At 56.2% G+C, this 21,685-nt stretch overlaps 2 protein-coding genes and 1 non-coding gene across 10 annotated transcripts in view; all 3 read right to left on the bottom strand.

Annotated features, from left to right (window-relative positions):
• Positions 1-18,723, bottom strand: part of ATF7 (activating transcription factor 7) — a 46,526-nt gene extending 27,803 nt beyond the window's left edge. Inside the window, exons 1-3 of one of the 8 annotated variants that reach the window (XM_046904995.1) lie at positions 18,447-18,723; positions 1,445-1,513; positions 43-134 (exon numbers count right to left, since the gene is read on the bottom strand). Coding sequence is in view for 5 of the 8 variants with exons in the window: in XM_046904992.1 (XP_046760948.1) it covers positions 1,445-1,492 (48 nt within the window). In the remaining 3 variants the exon portion in view is untranslated. Of the gene's footprint in view, positions 1-42; positions 135-1,337; positions 1,514-10,128; positions 10,361-10,642; positions 14,746-15,240; positions 15,433-18,446 lie in introns of those variants that run through there. The other 7 variants (XM_046904994.1, XM_046904992.1, XM_046904991.1 and 4 more) reach the window with 7 other exon arrangements.
• On the bottom strand, positions 8,971-9,035 carry MIR2130 (microRNA 2130). Its single transcript, NR_035334.2, has one exon. It is a non-coding gene; the product is annotated as a microRNA 2130 (primary transcript).
• A 672-nt stretch (positions 18,724-19,395) lies between the features above and the next one.
• ATP5G2 (ATP synthase, H+ transporting, mitochondrial Fo complex subunit C2 (subunit 9)) lies at positions 19,396-21,429 on the bottom strand. Its single transcript, XM_015300350.4, has 5 exons — positions 21,276-21,429; positions 20,423-20,495; positions 20,106-20,183; positions 19,726-19,886; positions 19,396-19,651 (listed from the first exon to the last, which is right to left on the bottom strand). The coding sequence occupies exons 1-5, from the start codon at positions 21,350-21,352 to the stop codon at positions 19,537-19,539; spliced, it is 504 nt and encodes a 167-aa protein (XP_015155836.2). The 5' UTR covers positions 21,353-21,429; the 3' UTR covers positions 19,396-19,536.
• Positions 21,430-21,685: the final 256 nt, after the last annotated feature.

Genomic DNA, 21,685 nt, shown 5'->3' with positions numbered 1-21,685 from the left:
GGAAATAGTTTAAATCAAGCTTGGATCATCATTATTTCATACATGCTCTGGTTTGAACGGGTACTGAAGGACGTTCCAGGAAGCCGTGCGCGAGGTCAGGCTGGATCACAATGAATCACAGCGGGATGAATTACCTGGATTTGAACATTTCAATATTAACATGAAGAATTGTCAGAATTACCCATAAGCAGCAGTCTGGAACAGCGAAAGGAGGAAGCAACCACCTTTATATGTCATTTGTGGGAGATTGTGGGAGATTAAATTTAAATACATTGTTGTTTGCCTTAATTGCTTGTTTGAATCCGATTTTAAGGTTGTATGATTGAGGTGCTCACATCATTAAGTGCTCAAATGCAGCTAATACATTTTATAAATGACTTGCACAATTTCACAGGCAAAGAAGTTCAGGATAAAAAGCAGCCTACAATAAAAAGAAGGAAGATCACCTGCATGTGGATGGGCAGCGCCGCAGATGGGACCGAAGTGCAGCGGAGCCGAAGTGCTGCTGTTTAAAGAGCCCCAGTCCCCAAAACTGCACACTTTGAGATCTTTTCTTTGACCCCTTTCTGCACTACAAAAATAAACGTCACAGCGTTCGCACGGGATGCAGCATTAGCCTTAATTTCAACTCTGAAGGGGGATGGGGGGATCCTGTGGGGGTGACCAGCAGCACACAGCGGGCACGCAGCACCAGAGGCCTCACTAAAGGCACAGAGCCCACTCCTCTCCACCCAACAGCCGCATTCTGAGGTCAGAACGCTTCAGAAGAGACCATCCCAGCTGCCCACACCCCACGCAGGGCTGTGCTGGTTCCTCCCAGTCCCCACTGCAGCAGCACACGCAGGGTTGTGCAATGCTCCGCTCCTCCCACCAATGCTGGGATGGGCTGGAGCTCACTCCAAGCACTCACAGTTTGCACCAACGCTTTACACGGCCGCAGCCAACTCCCCTACGTCGCCCATAGAGCAAAAATCCACAATGGGTCTTTTTTCTCCCTCTCCCTCTCTCTCTCCCTTCTATTTTTTGGCAAGCCCGGAACAGACGACAGCAGTATGGGGTCCGCATAACACAAACCATCAACTGAGGCATTCTCAGCTGCTTTGCGGAGCACGCAGGGAACCAATCCCACACGGAATGAACCTCTGCCCTCCTGAACGGCCCTGAACGGAGCCAGCAGCGCTGCGGGCAGACGTGAGCAGAGATCAGTGCGTGCCCTGCAGTGGAACGCACCAACAGGATAACAGCACGCCACAAAGCACAGCAGCTTTCATTACGTGGAGTGCCCGCGCTCGCTCATAACCGGGATTTACACACTGAGAATCCTCCGGTCTGATTACCTCCAGTGATCACGTAAAACACCGCCTTTAAACTCTTTGCCTCAGTGATAAAACAGCCACTTTGATTCACAGCGACACGTCCCCAATAAAGCACGCTGTAAGGGTACCTGTCCGCAGCCGGGGGCGTTGCACACGAAGGGTCTGTCGTCGCCCATATTTCATGCAGCTCCGCTAGGCTGGGGAGAGAGCAGCAAAGAGGGAATTGTTAAATAAGAGGGGACAAAAATAAATGAATTTAAAATACCCGGAGCGGAAGCAGCCCCGTGCGGGACTGCAATTAATCAGGGAGGAGGAGGAGGAGATCGCTGCGCCCTGCATCGCCATCAGGGAACAGAGGGCAACCCGACCCGCTGATGGGGCGTGCAGAGGGCCCCACTGGTTTTCATGTATGGGAAAAGTGCTGCCCTGTGGGCAAAGGGCCGCTGGGAACCACGTGGGGCTGCCCCACACTGAGCCCCCACAGCCCCCAGACATCGGTCACTGCCCCGTCCCCACACTGCACTGCAGTGAGCAGTGATCGCTGGGGGGGAAAACCCAACGTGTGAGCACGAAGCGATGGAATAAATCCAAGCCCTCTCTATGTGCAAGTTATATTTTCAATGGGAGAGAACTAAAATTTGTCATTTAATTAATTAAGGGATTATAGGAGTGGTGCTCCATTTTACAAGGCAATAATCCGGCTCCCTAGTGGGTAAACTACGAGGCTGATGGCAGGGGCAGTTTGTCACAGATTACAGCCAAGGATAACAAAACACTCGCTCCTATTATGCCATGAGTGAAGCCGCTCTTATTAATAAGAAATAAGAGTAAATAAAGCTGCCCCCACCGCCCCAAATTGGAGGCAGAGCCGTTCCCTCCACCCACTGCCATCTTCATAGCGGGGTTTTAAAAAGCCATCGTGCAGCAAACGCTCTCTCTTTGCTTTGCAAAGAATGCCACGGCTGCTGCAGCAGCTGCTGTGCTCCGGGTTGGGTGCAGGAGCAGAAAGCACAGCACAATGCAGCCAGAATGCATCCATGGGGACCCAGCACCGGGGAGGGGGCACTGCTTTTAGGAGCTGCATATGGGAAAGTGCTGTGAGAATGCAACTCTGCAGCGCAGGGTGAGCACCCGGGGTGCAGAATGGTCCCCTTTGGCTCCAAATCGATGTTGTTTAAGGAGGAATAAAGAGATTCTTTTGTAATTTCCAGGCGAGGCTCCAACGCGTGGCTGCGGGGCGGAACCTCCCTGCAGCACAGCAGAGCACCAACCCAAAGCTGTGCGAAAGCGACCGCCCATTCCTCCCCATCCAAAAGAGGGGGGGACCCCCACAGCAACAGGGTTTGGGTTTATGGAGCAGAACGGCAGCGCCTACACAGACCCACAGCCATCCCAAATGGGACGGGACAGCAGCCAGAACGCTCCCAGAATGGGACAAGAGAGACCGTAAAGATGGGCAGAAACATCCCAGCACCACCGGGAGCCCCTGAGGCGCAGTGGGGCACTGAGAGGTCACAGCAGTGTGCAGGGAGATGCAATCCCAGCACAGGGCAGCACAGCAGCTGCTCGGAAGGCACACAGAAGCCCTGAAGATGAAGCTTTACCCACAATGCAGCCTCAAGCACGGAGAGATGGAGAGGCTGAACCTTCCTGCGGTACTGAAGCACTGCTCACACTGACTGCACAGCACTGCCAATGGTGGAATGCAGTACGGTTGGGCTGGGAGGGATCTCACAGATCCTCCAACCCCAAGCCCTGCCATGGACTGGTTGCCAACCACGACATCAGGCACCAGATCGGGTGCCCAGGACCCCATCCATGGCCATGAGCACCTCCAGGGATGCGGCACCCACAGCTTTTAAGGAGAAGGGAAGCAGAAAGCTCTTCACACATTGTGTCACCCGCACTCAGAGTCCAGAAGAACAGCATCTAACATTCCCAGTTAGCTGAGCAGAGCACTGCAAGGCTGAGCAAGGCAAGAGACAGTCCTTCCTCACCAGTGTTAGCACAGGGCCACCGAATCACTGCTCTTCTGTAAGGAAAGAACAAAGGATAACAGCTCGGACACACAGCACACCTCAGCTCAGCGCTGGAGTTATTTCACTGCCTGCAGTACAGGGGCTGGTAAAACTGCCATTAGGATACAGAGCAACTAAAGGTCTGATAACTGCTGTCCTGGGCAGCCTGGATCTCATTTCCCCATTGCAGCCTCACTTTGTGCCTGTCCTCCTCGCCCATAGGAGGCATGGAGTTGTCACAGCACTCAGCACATGAGCTGCAGGCAGCGTTGTCCATCACACTGAAGGTAGAAGCAAGTCATTATTTCCAGCCTCTCCACTCCGCATTTAGTCACTGATTTGTGCAGGCTTTGACAAGCTGCTTCCCTGCCTCCAGAGCCGGGGGCACAAGTTTGCTCTTGTGGGGCTCAGAGGTTAATGTCTGAAAAGCATTCCTGGATGGAAATAGCAGCACAGCCATCCTAAGAGCCTGGAAGCTGCTCCTGGAGCGCAGGCTGTGAGGGGACCCTGAGCCACCAGGGCTCCCAAACTCACCCCCAGACCCAAAGGCTCCCAGGCCAGCCCACACTGCAGCAGTGACGCTGCCCCACAGTGAGAGCTGCAGCACTGAGCCAGCAGTGAGGGCACCCTGCTGTCAAACAGCTCAGTGCTGGAAGTGTTTACAGACTGCTTCAGTCACCTTGTACACGTATGGTTGTGTGGGATGAGGTTGGGGATGTATCTGTTTCATCAACAAACAAATCTTACTGTCCAACACGTGGCATAATTATGGGGAAGGAGCTGCTGTGCCTCCCAGGGCAGCCAACACTGCACTGCTAAAGAGCGCCGGTTGGAAACCTGTCCATCCCACCTTCCCAACAAGAAGAGCACGAGGTCAGCAGAGCCCAAAGCCCACGATTCCAATGTGAATCAAAGCTGCCTGAGAAATGAAAGAAATGGATCAGCCATCGCTGCAGGGGCTCCAACGGCCAAGAGTGAATCAGAACCAAAGCAAAGCAAAGCAATCCAACCCAAAGGAAACCAATCCAAACCAGAGCCCGGTGCTGCTGTGGGCTCTGCCTGCCAGCTCCGTCCCGTGGGGTCCCATGTGCCACAGGGCACAGCTCTGCCACAAACTGGGGACACCACGCAGTCAGAGCTGCTGGGCTGGCGGAGTAGCAGCAGGGTTTGCTCATTCCTTAAAGGCAGACTCAGCCGCTCGTTCACAACGGAATAGGGCTGCTATGCACACACATGTGCTCAGATTTATATCACATTTAGTCAGGATAAATTGCTTCAATAAATTCTCTTCTTAAGAACAGGCAGAATAAGCAGATGATTGGATACGGGGAAGACGCTCCCATCCCTCTTCCTGCGGCGTGGGACAGTATTTCACTGCTTTGATGACTTTTAGCATGTTGGGAACGGTGAGGGGAAGCAAGGAAACGCAGACAGATTACCAAAGTGTGCTTCAGAGCTCTGTCAGCACAGAGCTGATGGGCAGCTGCGGCCTATAGAAAACTGAAAAGCCACTTCCAAGGAAAGAACTTAGTGTTGCCACAGCTCATGTGTGGTTTTCTCTCTTACCCTACTAACAAGAATGCAAGTATGGACTGCTTGCAAGAAGTAAACCCAAAGCCACGCTTCACAGCAGTCCCCAGAGCACTGTGCTGCCCAGCAGCACCCTTGGGTTGGGCATCCATGGGATGCACAGCGTGCAGGAAAACATCAACACGAGGCTGGCTTTCAACAGCGCATCTCTGCAGCAGATCTCATCCCCGCCTTCAGCTGCGACCCATAGTTCCTCACCAAAGCAAGTGGAGCCTCACAAGAAGATGCTCCCAAAGGCAGGGAGAGGATGCTCCCAAAGGCAGGACGAGGGCATGCTGCACATCTCTCCACTGCTTACCACTTCACTGCTTACCCGCGGGTGTCAGCGCTGACAAAGATGACTTTTTGCAGAAGTTAAGCTCAGATTATTGCTCTGATGAAGAAAGAACTGGAGACAACCTACTTTATTTTGAGGATCTGGAAAGTCTGAGTCAGGCGTGTGAAGGCGGCGGTGCAGACACTGCATCAATTCTGCGTGCAACCCACCAAGCAGGCTGCAGGCTGCTCCATCAATCACGCGGTCAGCAGACCCACCTGAACCTGCCAGCATAATTCCCTCGTGGAGAGCCGAGAGAATTAAAACAGAAAACCCTCAAACAAATCAAAATATCAAATTAGCAGCTGCGGAACTCAAACCATGCAAAATCCCTTCAGAACCATTTGGGCACGAACGGAAAATCCATCACGGGGATGGCAGGTCCAGAAGGTTGGGCTCCATGATCTGAAGTGGTCTTTTCCAATCACAGTGACCCTATGAAGCCCCTGTAATGGGAAGGCAGGCAGACAGAGCAGTTCTAACCCCAATCCTGCCCAGCGTCGTCCCCTCGTGCAGGTCTGCAGCAGATGGTGGCTCATTCCCCTCTGCTGCTGTACTCAGCGCTCCCCAGTCTGATAGGGAAATGCTGCCCTTTCCCACCATTACCACCCAACTTCTCCACTGCCTTCCCCCCACCCACACAGGGACCCCATCCCCTGCTGCCCCCCTGGCACTGCAGCACACACCAAAGGGGCCATTGTGGGTACTGAAGCCCAGAGGGCCGGGCTGTGGTGCTGGGCTGGCAGGAAGCTCCCTTTGCTTACCTCAGTCATCAACATTTTCCCTTCTTTAAAAAGTTTCATTCTTCCTGCAGATATTAAAGCCAACCCATATGCTGCTTTCCCCCTGGTAAATCAGTCCATAAACCAAAGTGGTCCCAAAGCGCGTTAACTAACCCATTAAGAACAAAACCAAGCCTCTTATCCTAGTCTAGACAGACACCTAGGGGTAATATTTTAACTCCCTTAAAACGAATTAGATGTACTACACGCATCAACAGCAGCAATGAAAGACCAGCCTTCCTGAACAGGATTTCCCCCAGGACGGTGCTGGCACCTCACGGAACCCATTTCAAACAACTTCCATTTGGAAACACTTTAGGAGAAAGAGACAAAAAGCAGGATGCAGGTTTTCCAAAGCACTTCTGGCATTTATGGGCCCTTTCATCCGAGATGCTCTGCATCTTTTCAGATCAGCTTTACACAGAAGGGTTTCTGAAGTGTGCCGGAGCCTCAGGACGCAGCTTTGGCCGCAGTGTTGGTTGGGCAGCACAGGAACAGCCACAGCCTGACTGCTCTTCTTTGGTGCTGTTTGTTACCCACGGAGACTCTGCCACAGATGCATCTCACTGCAAACGCCCCACGTCCCATCAGGTGCCCATGATGGTCCTCATCTGTGCCACTATGCAGGTGGAGGCAGCAGGGATTCCGTTTGCAAAGCTGTCACAGACCTGCTCCAGCCAATTACCAACGAGAAGTCAAGACTGGAGAGCCGTCTGAAGCCAAGATCTGCAGATGCATGCCATGGTTTGCAGAAGGAATGAGCAACCGTGGCCTGGAGACCAGGACGCCCTCACCCCCCCAGTGCTGCTCCTGCTGCCCCATGTCCAGCCGGCCCCACACACAGCCCACACCCCCCCATCACCATGGGACCCCAAACAGCGCACGTTTCTTCTGCACCGCCACTGAAAACCTTCCCCTTCCATCTTCAGATGGCACAAATCCCCAACCACAAACTGCTGAACGCTGGGGGACAGGGCTGGTATGAAAAACACTCTAAAAATAAGGCTCTATTGTTGTGCTTGCATGTGACTATTGTTATTGCAGGAATGCCTGTGCCCAACACTCTCACATCTGTGTCTTGCAAAACAAGCTGAAATACTTCAAATCCCAGTGAATCTCGGGTGGATGCAGAAACTGTTCTGCTGCAAATGTGCCAGCACAGCCCCACGGTGCAGCCCCACAGCGCAGCTCCCCACTGCACTCACTGGTTTCCCAGCACCAGCACATTTATGGTTGGTTCCCATAAATCAGAAGGATAAACTTTACATTAATACGACCACAAAATTAAAGCTAGAGGTTTTGCACCAACTACGAAACAAAACCAAAAGAGCTGCAGAGCTGCCTCCTAAAAATAGGCTGAAAGTGGAACAGAAAACAAAAGCAAATGGCACGCTCTGCTGACGTGTGTGTGCTCTCTGCTACCATTCACTCACCCGAAGGATGAGCTGTAAAATTAGCAGAACCACTGGAGATGGGGATGTGGAGAGAAAGGAGGTGCCTGGGGACCCGGCTGTGAGCTGAGAGGTGCAGTGCACAAAGAAAAGGGCTGCTGGCTTTGGGCAGAGCAGCACATGCCTGTGGGTGGGATCAGCTCTGCGCTCTGTATGGGTTGATGAGGCTTCAGTTCCTGCTGTGCTCCCACCTGACGTGTGGCTGCTGTGGGTTGAGCTGTTCTGCTCTCCAAAACGACAATGCAGTTCTCATCAGTGCATGGCAGCCCAGCATGGCAGCCCAGCAGCCCACAGCAGCCATCAGCCCGAGCATGCAGCAACAAGCCTGAGCAGGGTGCAGCTGGAGGCACGGTGCCTTTCCACCGATGGGCAACAGAGAAAACCTGTTTGCAGTCCTCCTGTGCTGCCAAACAGGGCAAAGAGCTTTTGGGAAGGGTGGAGGACCTGGAAAGGGCGACAGCTTTTGTAAGAAAAGGACAACACGGAGCTGAGGATCCCCGCATCCTCCTGCAGGGAGCTGAGCCAACCTGGAGCACCGCAGCACGCAGCTCCCAGCCCACGGCAGCTCCTGTAAAAGGCAGCACGGAGTGAGGAGTTCAGTTTTGATGAGGCTGAGCTACATGGGATTAATTCTCGCAGACTAATGAGTCACAAGGCCATCCCAGATCAATTTGGGTAACTTTGTTGAGACCTGGGAGCCATGCCAAGCACATTAACAAGCGGAGCCACGATACAAACAAGCCTATTCAAACACAAATGGTGCTCAAGACACCAGACCGAGCCCCAAGGACAGGCAGTACATTGCTACTGGGAAGAAGAGATAAAACCACAATAAACGAGATTATTATGGATGGCTGCACAGGATCTGTGCTGCGGCATACGTCTTACTACAGAGCAACAGACAAGATTGCAGGCAGGCTCAGTGCAGAATCTCTAATTGCCACTGGGAGCTGGAACTGCGAGGGGGAAGGTTCAGTGCAATGAAAAGCAAAGGGCTGCTGGATAAGCACGAGGGAAGGAAAGGCAGAGCACGATGGCCATTTCTAGGCCACTACCCAAAGGAGAAGGAAGTGTAAGGCACTGCCCCAAGCTTTCAAAAATAGTAAGAGATTTCCCACTAAAATGCAAGGAAGGAAACATGTTGCTTTGAGACCGTTCCAGGAAAGGCTCCGTATTATTTGTCTAAGTGCAGCCATTAACAGCTCTCTGCTTTTGTGTTTCCTGACCCTCCAAATGAATGCTCAGCTGAAATCTGCAGCCAGAGAGCAGCAGCAGCCCAAAGAGCCACCCCGAAAGGCACAGAGGGGACCCGGCTCCATCCCAGCACACCCGGCTGCGTTTGGTGCTGCCATCCCCACACCAACACACAGCACTGCTGCGATGGCACAGAGCCCCACCAAACCCACCTGCAGGTGCCATAAAAATGAAGAGAAGTTCTTCCTTTTTAGGCAGAGCAGCCACTTGGACACACAGCAGCGCAGCGCCGGCTGCCCTCAGGTCCTTGCAGAGCTCCACTGGGAGCAGCTGCCGATGCTCAGCCCCCTTTTGGTGCCTGCAGGGACTCAGGGAAGCGGCCCATTCCTCCCCTGGGTTGCCCAGCTCTCTGTTCACCTCTTCATCACCATCTCTTACACCCAGAGATGTGCTGAGAGCTCTTCAGCTCTGCAGGGAGGATGGCGCTGAGTGGGAGCGTGCAGGCTGCTGGGAGCCCCAGGCTTTGACTTCAGAGTTATTCTGGGGTGCGAGGGAAGGAGTGAGAATGTTTGCTTTGCAACCAAAAAGCTACAGGCGAGCTTCAAACTGTCAGCTGGGAAAGAATGCCAAAAGCCGGCGCTGTAAAATCTGCTTCAGAGGCACAACACCCTGATACTTCATAAGCTTGATAAAGTAAACCCAACTGTATAAACTGGAATATTGGCAAGGAACTATCACGAGGTAAATCTCCAACAGACACGCCGTATTTAACAAGTCAGTACGAATTAACCTACGGCCCAGAGTAAAAGCAAAGTCCAAGGGGGTCCCTCCTGGCTGCACAGCTCTGAGCCTCAAGCCTGCAGAGCGTGGCCACAGGATAGCCCAACACCAGGCTGCTGGTGAGGAGTGGGATCCACACAGCGCCAAATGCATCCTCGGTCCCTGCCTGCAAGAGCCACCCTGCAGCCCCAGAGCTGCACCACTGCTGTGAGCTGCAGCTGTTGTTAGCAGGATGTCCTTTCCTAGCAGGCACGGCCCTGAAGGAGCACATGGAGGAGCAAAGCGACAGCCCAGCTGCAGATAAGAGCATTCCCTTTGCTTTGGGAAAAGGGTCAAACCTCACACGAAGCAGCAGCCACCACCAAGAGCTGCTGTCCAGCTCTGGGCACACATGTGATGGGACAGGGGGGCATTGTCAGTGTCCTGTCAGATGTAAAACCCCAGCCCAGGATTACCAGAGCCCCGGGGCAGCACAGCAGCCAAAGGCGGCCTGGCTGGGACTAGAAAAGCTTTCCCTTGGAGTAAGATCAACAAACCCCTCGGCTGAGAGCCCCGGGCAGCCAGAATGCTTTCCCCAGCACCGCTTCCACCAGTCCTCCCAGCCACGCAACTCACTGTTTATAACTCTTATAAACAGTAACAAGTTTACTGTTACCATAACAAAAAGAGCCATTCCTTCACCTTGCCTCCACGCCAGGGGCTGGCAGGATAAGAGCTGTTAGCAGAGCCCGGTTGTCCACGATCCTCCTTGCCCTGGCCAACCTCCAGATCAGATCTGGCCCGGCCTCCGATGTGGGAGAGGTGTTGGAGAGGTCCCACATGGCCGTGGTGTGAGCAGCTCCCCGCCACGCTGCAGGGCTGTCCACACATCACAGGCAGCACAAAGGGAGGGATGCTGGGGGGTCACACACAGCTGGAGGGTGAGGGATGCACAAAGGTGGGTTTGGACCTCTCCAGAGAAGGGGACTCCCCCACCTCTCCGGGCACCTCACAGCAAAGTCCTGCCTGGGCTTTACTTTGTGCCCGTTACTCTTTGTCCCATTACTGTACACCACTGAGCAGAGTTGGCCCCATCCTCCTGACCCCGTCCTTCAGACACTGATCAGCACTGATCAGATCCTTCTCACCACCCCCCCAAAGGTGCACAGCCCTGGGCTCTCAGCCCCCACCAGGAGATGCTCCATGCCCCACTGACCACACAGAGACACGCTGGTGCACAGATGCTTCCTGGGTCGGTTGGCTGGTTGTGAGGTTGGACCTCATCTCAGTAGCAGCGTGCATCCTCCTGCTCCTCCTTTCAGGGCCAGATTCCTGGGAGATAAACAGTGGTTTCTCCTGAAAAGCCTTCCCTCACCAAACATCACCAGAGCAGCCCCTGCCTGGCACAACACGCTCTAACACGAGCAAGGTTTCTCTGGTGAAGTGCCAAGTATCAGATTCCTAATACAAAAAGGCATCTGTCCAAAGGGTCTGGAAGCCTTTGATGAATATGAGACAAAATCCAACATAAACCAGCAAGTCAGCAACTTCTCCAGGCAAGAAGATGGAGAAAGATCATTTCTAAATCATGGTCCAATTACTCACAAGGCAGAATTGTGCTTCCCCTTCCAGTTTCTGGTAAGACAAGAGATACTGAGCTGAAGGACCACGGCAGCGGGCAGAACAGGGCTGCTTGGCACCTGGATGCGATTTGGTGGGAGCACAGAGCAGCTCCTCAGCAGCAGCAAGGCTCAAGCACTGCTCATCACCCAGTGGCTGCTGCAGGACCTCTCCAGCTTAGGGGGAGCTGCACAGAAGGCCCTAAGCTGGAGGTCACACAAACTTAACTCCCAGCACTGCCACCTCTGAGACGTGGGCAGACGCTGCTCCTCTGCGAAGCACAGACACAGGGAACAAAACAACCTCAGCGTGAACCCAGAGGGGCAGCAGGGGAGAGCAGACCTGCACCCAGCACTGAGCACCACAGCACAAACCTCCCCACAACCTCTGCTTCCCTCCTTGGTGCCACAGCCAAACGAAGCCTCCGCAGCCTGCAGACACTCAGAACAGATCACCAGGTGGGATTTCTTTGGGCACTGCCCTCAGGTCTGCAGCAAACGGAGCACTCCGAAAGCATCTCCAAAAAGCAGCCGGCAGCCCCGGGTCACCCCGTGCTCCTTCATTAGCAGCAATACATCCTTGGGTGTCTGTGCCTTCACAGCAGGGACAGCATGCTGCAAGAGATCTGCTACAAGAGGGAGAAATAACTCAAGTTTAAGAAAGGGAGCAAAACCTCAGAGAGCCACTGCTTCTCACTGAGCAGAGATAATTACCGCAGAGCCGTGACAGGCCCTGCAGAACGCGCTGCTTTATCGAGGAAATGCCAAAGTGACCTAAAAACTGCAACCCATTTCCTGAAATTATTCAGTCAGTAAGAGCCCATGTTTCAATGAAAGGGAGGAGAAAAGCTCCCGAAAATGGGTCTGAAGAGCCCGAATGAAACCATCACACCCTGTGACGGTGTGGGAGCAGTCCTACAGCAGATCCCAGTCAGGGCTGCGTGGCGCTGCGAGGCTCTCATGTAGGCACTGCCTATGGGTGAACCAAACCACTGCCCATGAATTAAAGCCATGGGAATGGCACCGGTGGGATGGGGAGGGAGAAGGGGGGGGAAGGCACAGAGCTCTGTTTGAGGGCTGTCATAAAGGTAAAACATTCTGTCCCACCTGTTATTATTTACACCGCGTGTGGGCGTTTTCATTTATTCAGCATTCGAAGGCACACGCGCTTTATGGAATCATTATTTGACATGAGAGCCCTAAAATCAGAGGGGAGTAAGAAATCCTCCAAATCAAAGGCATGGCTGGAAATTCAGCACACGACTGTTTAACCAGAGCTGCTTCCCACCTTTGGAGCGACTGCGTTTCAGCCGTGAACAAAGCAGCCATTTCCTACACATAGCTCACATCCATTCAAAAGCTCATGCAGGTGATGGATTCAGCATCCGAAACGCTGCTCCTGCAAGGGCAGAGAGCTTCCCAAAAGCGAAGGAAAGGCAGCAGAGGGCAGAGAGATGAAAAGCATCCAGAGGAGGAGGGCAGCGCAGGGCCTCTCAGCACCTCCATCACAACACATTCGCTCGTTAACGTGCTCAGGGTGACATCCACAATCATGTCTCATCACGTTGGCTTTGCTCAGTGTGAGCACAGCGCGGGTGATGAGCAATGCTCTTATATAAACTCCTTCCAATCCAGCTAAGCTTGCAGGCAGACTTCCTCGGCCCCATTTGCAGGCAGTAAATCTGCACTGCAGGCGCTCGCAGTGTCTGCTCTCACATTTCGGGGCCCCAGCATCTGACCCAGGGCTGTCCCTGCTGCCATCACCCCTCCTTGTCTCCATCTGCTCCTCACCCAGCCCTGTTCCACCACCACACACAAACAAGGGGACATTGCTGCCATGGGGATGGCAGGAGAACGGCCAACCAACCCCCCCCTCCCCACAGCTCCACTGCAAGAGAACAGCGCAGGGGGAAGAAAACTCCCCGTGTTGTTACAACTGTAATGCAACAGCAACCCATGGCTGCTCAGCCAGCAGCACCCTGACCTCACTTCCCAAACTCCCATGGATTTCCAGCACCAGACCAAGGACACGACCAGCAGCACCAGCAGCACCTGCTCTGCACCACGAAGGTTTGGTCCCTCCACCAACTCAGCACCAATGAAAGCATTTGGCAGAAAACACAGCGCCGTGTTCTGCTTTAAGCCTGGTTTACTCATGTTGGAAACAGTTAAAGGGTATAACACAGCTCAGCGCAGTCACTCAGGTATAAATACACTCTGCTTGTTCCCCAGCACTGCCAAGTCCACCTCCAGCCAAGTCCTCCATACACTGAAGTTTGTGAAAGGCTGCTTTTGGGGTTTTTTTAATATTATTTTTAATAGTAACAATGGTATTCGGAGCGAGAGCTCTGCCAGCTGGGGCTGAAAACGGCTCTATAAGGAAAAAAAAAAAAGAGGAAAAAAATGAGAAAGCTACATAAGCACTGTGCAAGCAGCAGCACTGAGAGCGTGGCAGCCCGTCCCCCACGGCAGGGAAGTGCAGAACTTTGCAGCTTTGCTCTTTAGAACCAAAAGCACAAGGAGCATTTCATAGCAAAGCAGTTTGAGAAGGGGGAAAACACCTTCATAGCGCTTCTCCTGCAGGGGCTGCTCGTGGCTGTGCCTCACAAAGAGAGCTCAGAGGCGAGGCTGAGCGTGCAGAGTGAAATCCCTGCATGGCGCAGCACGGCCCAGGCGCTTTGTTTGCTCGCCAAGCAGCTGGCACTGCATCTCCTGCACGAGGGTGGGACGGCACAGCAGCGTTCCAGACTGCTGCAGGGCCGGCTCTGCTGGCAATCCCTGCGAGCTGAGTGCGTCGCTGCTGCTGGGAAGTGCAACAAATGGCCGTGCTGGCATCCTGGAGCTCAGCTCTGCCCTGGTCTCCATGCGGGACAGCAGCCCCTGCTCCTGCATGCAGGGAGGAGAGCTCGCTGCAGCCAGCTGAGCCTCCCAGCCGAGTGTGCAGGGCTTGGAGGGAAGAGGTGCAATCCAAGAAAGTTGTTCCGCTCAATAATTAGCCAGCATGAAAGCTGGGTTTAGCCCTGGTGAAACCGCACTGCGTTGGAGCTGTTTAAGGCACTGAATTAATCATGTTTTAAAAACAAATGTCAACCTTTGGCACGCGGCACAACGCAGCGCGTGCTACGCAGGGGCTGCTGTATGGCTGTGTGCGCTCACGCGTGTCCAACCAGGTGTGGCAAAGGGTGGAAAGAACAGCAAGAAACCTCCTGGAAGACTACAAAGCTGAGCTTCGGAGAAACAATTAAGGTAGGCTCCCAGCAGCCAAGACTAATTGCAGCCAAACAGAAGGAAAACACCAGCTCTGCAGAGGGAGAATGTGGCCGAGCAAAGAACATCACCGCAGGGCACAGCCAGGAACCCCAGGGGCTGCGGGTGCAGTGTGGGCACCCATCTGCTGGGGACTCCCAAGGGACACGAGCTGGGGATGTGTGAGCAGATGACGAGATGTGGCAGACGCCGCTGCAGCAGTGTGGTGGATGGAAACCTGCAGTGGGCTCAGAAGGAAGGCAGGCTATAAATGTGCTTTTGTTGTGCTCACGGTGCACAGCTTCCTCTGCACCAAAGGGCTCTGCCTTTGGGCTCCCCTGGGACACCCAGACCCGCTCACACCTCTGCTCTGCTGCTCTGCCCCTGCTGGCCATGCTATGAGCTCCTTGGAATGGAAAATGAGAAAAAGAATTACTCTGAAGTGTAGGGGAGAAGGGAATTAAGAAGCAACAGGTCCCCAGTCCCCAAGCTCTGCCATAACACGTTTTCTGCCAGCACTGGAAAGCCCTCTCAGTGTGACCGCATTGTATTTGGGTGCTGAATGCTTGGAGGAGGAGCAGGTTTGGAAATCTGGCCCCAAGAAAGTCAGCAGCATAAATAAAACCAAAGAAAACAAATCCAAAACAATACCCAACCAAACAGATCCTCTGGTAATGCATTCTGTACAACACTGTGCACCATGAGCACTGCTCCACACACGCTGGGTAGATGTGCCCTGCTGTCCCCAGCACTGTGCACACCTCAAAGGGCTCCTGCAGCTCTCAGCCACCACACTGCGCAGTGCTGCTGGATCTCAGTGAGTCCTGCTGGGCAGAGGGCACTGCCCTCCTCCCCGCCGCCAGCCCAGCGCCCGCACCTCCGTGCCCAAACTTCCCCCTTTCAGAAGAGAGGAAGGAAACCTCCTGCCTGCCCCACACCACGCACAGACCTTCCTGCAGCCCTGCTGAGCTGTCCTGCTACCACAGCTGAGGTCCCAGGGGCTCTGAATGAAGACATTGATGAGAAGTTCCACTCTTGGAGCCACGTCCCTTTATTCCTGTCTGCTCCTATGCTGCTCCTCTACACAACCACTGCTGCTGCACCACACAGACCGCAGCTCTTCCAGGCTCATCACAGCCCCACTGAATTGCTGAAGAAGGGCAACACGAGCATACCAAGGTGTGTGCCCCACTGCAGCGCTGAGCACAGCTCTACAGGAAGTTTGTTTTCACCCAACAGCTCCATAAATCACACCGAGAAAAGGATCAGAGCAGCAAACACACAGGGTGGGAAATGCTGGAGAAGACTGGAAAACGAGGAACCTTGAGAAAGCAGAAACACGAGCAGAGTAAGAATTAGTACAAATTAATGCCAGAAATACCCCTCAGCGTGGGGGAAAGTTACATTGGAGTGAAACACAAAACGCAATTGGAAGGTTTCAACTCGTCTAAAAAGCTTTTGTAATGCTTTTCCTCCTTCGTAACCTGGGATGCAGCGCAGAGCCCCAACCCCAGCACTGGGGGGAACCACGTCCAGCTCAGAGCCACCAGAGGGATTCTGGCAAACTGGAAGGCATTCAGGAAAACGGAGTTAAGCAGCTGGAGGGATTGATTTACAGGGGAAGATTAAAATAACTGGGCGTGGAGCTGGGCTGAGCGCTGAGGAAGGTGGACAGAATAATTTTTAGCTAGTTGACAGGCAAGTGCCAAAAGGCAGAGGAAGTGTTTAGCATACTGCAATTAGGTACAACCAAAGGATTGGCACACAATTAAGGAGATTTGTGGCTGTGCTGTAGGAGTTCTCGCAGCGGTGAGCTCTGCTGGGTGCTACCTATTCTCCCACTTCAGGACTTCCAGGCTGGGAGAGGGGCAGAAATAGAAGGGGCTGCTCAGACAGCAGAGCTCCAGGAGGGGGAATCCAACTGAGATGTGGGAATTCTTGGCAGTGCTGCCCAGAAATGTGGGTGCCCCATCCCTGGAGGTTCACAGGGCCACGGATGGGAACCGGGGTGGATAATGGGGGTGGGAGCAGCACCAGGTAAGGGTGGGGCTGGGGGGCACTGAGGGCACTTCCAACCCCACCATCCCATAGTTCTATGATTTCCATTGCTGAGGTGGTCCCATCAGCCAACCCTACTGCTTTTGAGGTTGGCTGTTCTAACACTAAAGGCAAACAAGCACTCCAGCACTCTCCAGCCCACAAAGCGATGATGCTTGGTGACACTAATCACTGCACTCATGTCACAGAAGGTAAACGTGATCTCTCACTTCACAGAACACGGAGTGAGGACGTTAACCTACTCATTTTCTGAAATCTGGCTGCTTGAATCCACCTCCCACAGACCTCTCCTCCGCTTTTAAACACTGAAGTTATTCTTAATCCCCACCGAGAAAATCCCAATCCAAAAAAACCATCCAACAAAGCCCACGGTTCAGAACTGCAGCCGAATTCCCCTCCAGAAACGACTGCATTTCAGTGACAACTATTTTTAAAGCAGTTTGCAAAGAACCAGACAATCCCTTCAGACTTCAGCGCCGCTGGCCAAAAAAAACGCCCCTACTCAACGAGTGCTGCAGCGAGGCAAAGCAAATGGGGCAGCCTGCTGAAGTGCGAGCAACGCCTTCGTGTTGTACTCCTCCATGTTATGTTGGAACGTCGTCGTTCGAAGGGGCCTGAGCAGGGAGAGAAGTGATAACTTCACAGAGATAACGGTGGGACGCAGCGAGGAGAGGGCAGCACAGAGGAGAGGAGCTGTGCAGAATGAGGAGTGCTCGTTGTGGCACCGCAAACCTCAACCAGATGATCACAGAATCACAGAACTGCAGGGGCTGGAGATATTGATCAGCACTGATCAGATGCCCTCTCCCCTTCTCTCCCTGTGGTGCTCAGCCCCAGGGCTCTCAGCCTGTCCCCACAGCTCTGCACGCTCCGTGGGGCTCTCCCAGCAGTTTCCAGTCTGCTCTGAACTGGGGAGCCCAGCACTGGGCCCAGTGCTCTGCATGGGGCCTCCCCAGCACAGAGCAGAGTGGGGAGCACCTCTCTGCCCTGCTGGCCATGCTCTGTGCAGTGACCCCAGGGAACCACTGGCCTTCTTGGCCACCAGAGTACGCTGCTGGCTCGTGGTCATCCTGCTGACCACCAGAGCCCACAGGTCCTTCTCTGCAGAGCTCCTTTCCAGCAGCTCAGCCTCAGACATCAGCCTCCTTTCCCCCAGGCTGAACAGCCCCAGAGCAATCAGCCTTTCCCCACCACGGAGATGCTCCAGGCCCCCACCATCTTTGCAGCTCTCCATTAGAGCTGCAGGACCCCACACTGACAATTCTACAAAGCAACTCTGAGGCGGTGCTCGCAAACTGGAGTTGCCCAGAGGCACCGCAATACTTCAGTGCTCCCAAAGCCCCCCAGTGAGAATGAACCACTGGGGAAGCAAAGACCAAATTCCCCACATTCTGCTGCTTGCCGATCTCCCTCTGTGCTATGGGGGTGGCACTGGTGGTGGCTGGGGAGGGGTTGGCTCCGAGGCCCCCACCTCCCACCCCACCCTACCCCACCCCAACCCGGGGCACCCACAGCCGTGTTGTGGCCTCTGGACACCACCTGGGGGCTCTGAGCCCCACAGCACTCAATGGAGGGCCCACAGGACCCCACCCTCCGCCCCACAACGCTCCCTGCCCCCTCGGGGTTCCCCAGCGCTGTGTATCAGAGCCTCTCCCAAACCTCAGAACTCCCCCAAATCCCCTCCCCTGCCCCGCACCCCCCAGGCCCTCAGGACCCCTCCACCTCCTCAGGAACCCCCCCCAGCTCCCTCACCTCACTGTCCCACCATAGCCGCACATGGAGACCCCCACACCCCTTTTACAGCTCCTCCAGACCCCCTCTACACTCCTAGATCCCCTCACAGCCCCCACCCCCCGTAGGCCCCCACCCCAAAGCCCTCCTGAACCTCTGAGCCCCCTCGGGTCCCTGAGCCCCCCCCCACTCTCCCCTTTTTCCCCCAACCCGGTTCCCCCCCCCGAGGCCTCCTCGTTCCCCCTCCGGCACCGCCCGGGCCCCCTCTCAGCCTCCCGCAGCCCCGCCCACAAAGGGAGGGGCGATCCCACTGGCAGCACCCATCCACGCTGCCATTAGCCAACACGTCCGTCACTCAGAGCCTACCGCGCAGCCGATTGGCCGCCGAGCGCCGTCAGTCAACGGAGGGGCGGGAAGAGGGTAGGGTGGGGGGGGCAGATCGGCCGCCTGAGGAAAACTCGGGGAGAGTTGTGGGGGGAGGGGCCGGCGCTCCCCACCGCCCTTCGTTCCCTCCAGGGCTGCCCCAACGCCACCGGGGAGGCCTGGCCGAGCCCGAAACCGCCGCGTACCTCAGGGAGGGCCGCTGCCGTCGCTGCCGGGGCCTCGCGCTGGCTGCGTCTCGCGCTCGGGCTCCCGCCTCCCCTCAGCCGGGCCCGGCCCCCCCACAGCCTCCGCCCGCCCCGCGCACCGAGATCTCGCGAGACCTGAGGGGAGGAGACTCCGCCCTGGGCACCAATGGCGGAGCGTGGTAGGCGGGGCTTCGCTGTAGAGGGCGGGGCTTGCGTATGGGCGGTGCTCTTGGCCACGCCCCCGCCCGCGGGGCTGCTCTGCCCGCAGCGGCGACAGCGACACGGAGATGTCGCGACAGAGCACCGCAGAGCACTGGGAGGACTGGGCCACGCTGGACGCTGCAGGAAGGGTTGAGGAGGTGCAGCAGGACACCCCTGGGGGAACCGGGGACGTGGCCGTGACAGCCCCAACCAGTGAGAGGCTGAGCCCAGGCCATGTCCCCAGGGCTGCCGCACAGCCGGTGCTGCTCCGTGTCCTCACAGGGGACGTCCCTGGGGGGGCACACACGGGGCTGACTCAACATGGACCGACGCCCTGCGGGCTCCTGGCTGTGCCCAGCAGGATCACTGGTGCCTCCATCCTCACGGGGACACAGCTGAGAGCCCTGGGGACAGGAGGACTCAGCACCTGGTGTCCTCTCTGGGGACACTGTCACCCACCGGGCACCCAGTGGGGCTGTGCTGTGTCCCCAGCCCAGCCAAGTGACAAGGTCTGGGGCCGCCAAGGAGGCACGAGGACACAGGGCCGTTATCCAACCGTGTTTATTCCCCCCAACAGTTGGGGCGAGGGTAAGGAGCAGGGCTCGCCCTGCCCCACGCCGGACATTCACAGCTGTGCCCGGGGCGCAGGCACTGTCACCGTCACCGCGTCACTGCCACTGGCTCTGTCACATGGCAAAGAGGATGAGGAAGGCCACCATGAGGCAGAAGAGCCCCATGGCCTCAGAGAGGGCGAAGCCCAGGATGGCATAGGAGAAGAGCTGCTGCTTCAGTGAGGGGTTCCTGGGGGAAAGGGGAAGTGGTCAGTGGGACACAGTTGGTGTGCCTCCCCCCTCTCCCCCCCGCCCCCTCCTCACCTGGCGTAGCCGATGATGAGGCTGCCGAAGACGGTGCCAATGCCGGCCCCAGAGCCGGCCACCCCCACAGTGGCTGCACCAGCACCGATGAATTTGGCAGCAGTGTCAATGTCCCTGCGGGCCACGCTCGTCACGATGGTCCTACGGGCACTCGGGTGCACCTGGGGGATGAGGTGGTGGGGACAAATGGTGGAGTGGGGGTGGCAGCCTCACTCACAGCCCCCTCCTACCTTAGTTTCTGCCCACCGACGCCCTTGCAGCCTCCTGAAGACCCCAAAGTGGACACCGGGCTCAGCTCCCTCCCCACGTCCATGAGTGCTGAGTCCCTCAAGTACCCACATGCTGAATCCCCCTGGTCCCTACGTGTCTCCCCACATTACCTGCTCCATCCGTGCATTGGGTATGCTGAGCAGGGAGGCTGAGAGAGGCTGGCACAGCACCCGCGGGCTCCTCCACACCTGCAAGGCATGACTGCTGTCACGTTTCTGGGAGGGACATAATACAGCCCCCCCAGCCACCCCAAAACAGTCTGTGGTCTTAAAGTTGCAAAAAGCACCTCCAGCCTTCTCTCTCACCCCAACCCAGAGCACCACTTCGTGTCACTCCTGCCCAGCCCCACACTGGAGGGACAGGACAGGGTGCTGGGGTTGAAGCTTTGCCACCCGTCAATGCTTCATCTCCAGCTGTCACCACTCACCAGCGCAGGAACAGTGACGAACTTTGTACAGGCGTACATGGTGAGGGAAGAGGGACACACGTGTGGGACACAGCTGGAAGAGACACAGGAGAGTGAGGGGGAAGGTGGCCCTGGAGACAGGCAGGGGGACGAGGGGACACCAGGAGGGCTGAGCCACGTGGGTGAGACACATCCCTGCCATCCAGGGGACAAGGCCAGCTGAGTGCCACCTAACGGATGGTCGGGGGGGGGGGGGGGGGGGGGCAGTGCGGGGGGGGCATGGAGCTGATGAGGGCCTGGGTTGGGGGGGTACCCTGGAGGTCACAGGGATGGGGTGAGGGCACAGCACGGGGAGGGGACGTGAGGGAGCACAGAGGGACGGGATGGGGGTTGGGGTCCCAATGGGGGCTCCCAAAGCTTATGGTTATGACGGCAAAGTGCAGCGTGAGGGGAAGGTGACCCCAAGATGCGCTGTGAGGGGGGGCTCAGCCTGAGGTGCAGCGTGAAGGGCTCCCCCCAAAGCGCAGTATGAGGGGTCACCCCAACACCTGGCGCCAGGGAACACCTCTCAGTGCCCTGATTGGGGGGGGGGGGGGGGCGCACCCCAACATGCATCGCGAAGGGGAGATGTCACCCCCAGACGGGGAGAGGTTAACGCGGGGGCCGGGAGGGGGAATCACCGCCAGCCTCATCGTGAGGAGACCCCCACAGAACTCAACGTGGGGGTGACCTCACCCCAAAGCAGCTCCCCGGGGGATTCCCCCCTCCCCGCTCCCACCCCGGGACGGGGTCCCCTCTCCCCCACTCCCACTCATAAAGAAGCAGGATTCCCCCCCAGCGCCTCGGGCCCACCCGCAGCCCCGGGCCCTCTCACCTGGCGCACCGGCAGCGGGCAAACCGCGGGGGCTCCGAGTGCGCAGGCGCGCCCGGAAGCCCCACCGGAAGAACCATAGAGCGGGAAGGAGGGAGGCGGGGCCTGCGCACAGAGCGTCCCCTTCCGCCCGGCCGCGCCGCCTGCCGGCCTGGAGGACGAGCGGGAGGGGGCGCACGGAGGAGGGGCAGAAGGGGGCGTGGTCAAATGGGACGGGGGGTGCAGCGCCCCCTGGCGGCGGCGCGGAGAGCAGCGCGGCGGTGCGGGAGGGCGGGGAGTGTGCAGTGTGTGTGTGTGTGTATGTGTGTGTGTGTGTGTGTGTGTGTGCAGTGTGAGTGTATGTGTGTGTCTGCTGTGTGTGTGTGTGTGTGTGTCTGCAGTGTGTGTGTGTGTGTGTGTGTGTCTGCAGTGTT

The sequence above is a fragment of the Gallus gallus genome, chromosome 34, assembly GCF_016699485.2.
Source record: "Gallus gallus isolate bGalGal1 chromosome 34, bGalGal1.mat.broiler.GRCg7b, whole genome shotgun sequence".
Lineage (NCBI taxonomy): Eukaryota > Metazoa > Chordata > Aves > Galliformes > Phasianidae > Gallus > Gallus gallus.
Note: the sequence above shows the minus strand (reverse complement) of the source record. Positions and strands in the feature narration are given on the sequence as shown.

What these genes read in the sequence shown, in the direction of transcription:
- ATP5G2 (XM_015300350.4), bottom strand. Translation starts at nt 21,352, where the DNA reads ATGGTTCTTCCGGTGGGGCTTCCGGGCGCGCCTGCGCACTCGGAGCCC. An exon ending in GCCCGCTGCCGGTGCGCCAG is followed by an intron (nt 20,496 to 21,275) that starts GTGAGAGGGCCC and finishes TGTCTCTTCCAG; the next exon opens with CTGTGTCCCACACGTGTGTC. An exon ending in TCGTCACTGTTCCTGCGCTG is followed by an intron (nt 20,184 to 20,422) that starts GTGAGTGGTGAC and finishes CATGCCTTGCAG; the next exon opens with GTGTGGAGGAGCCCGCGGGT.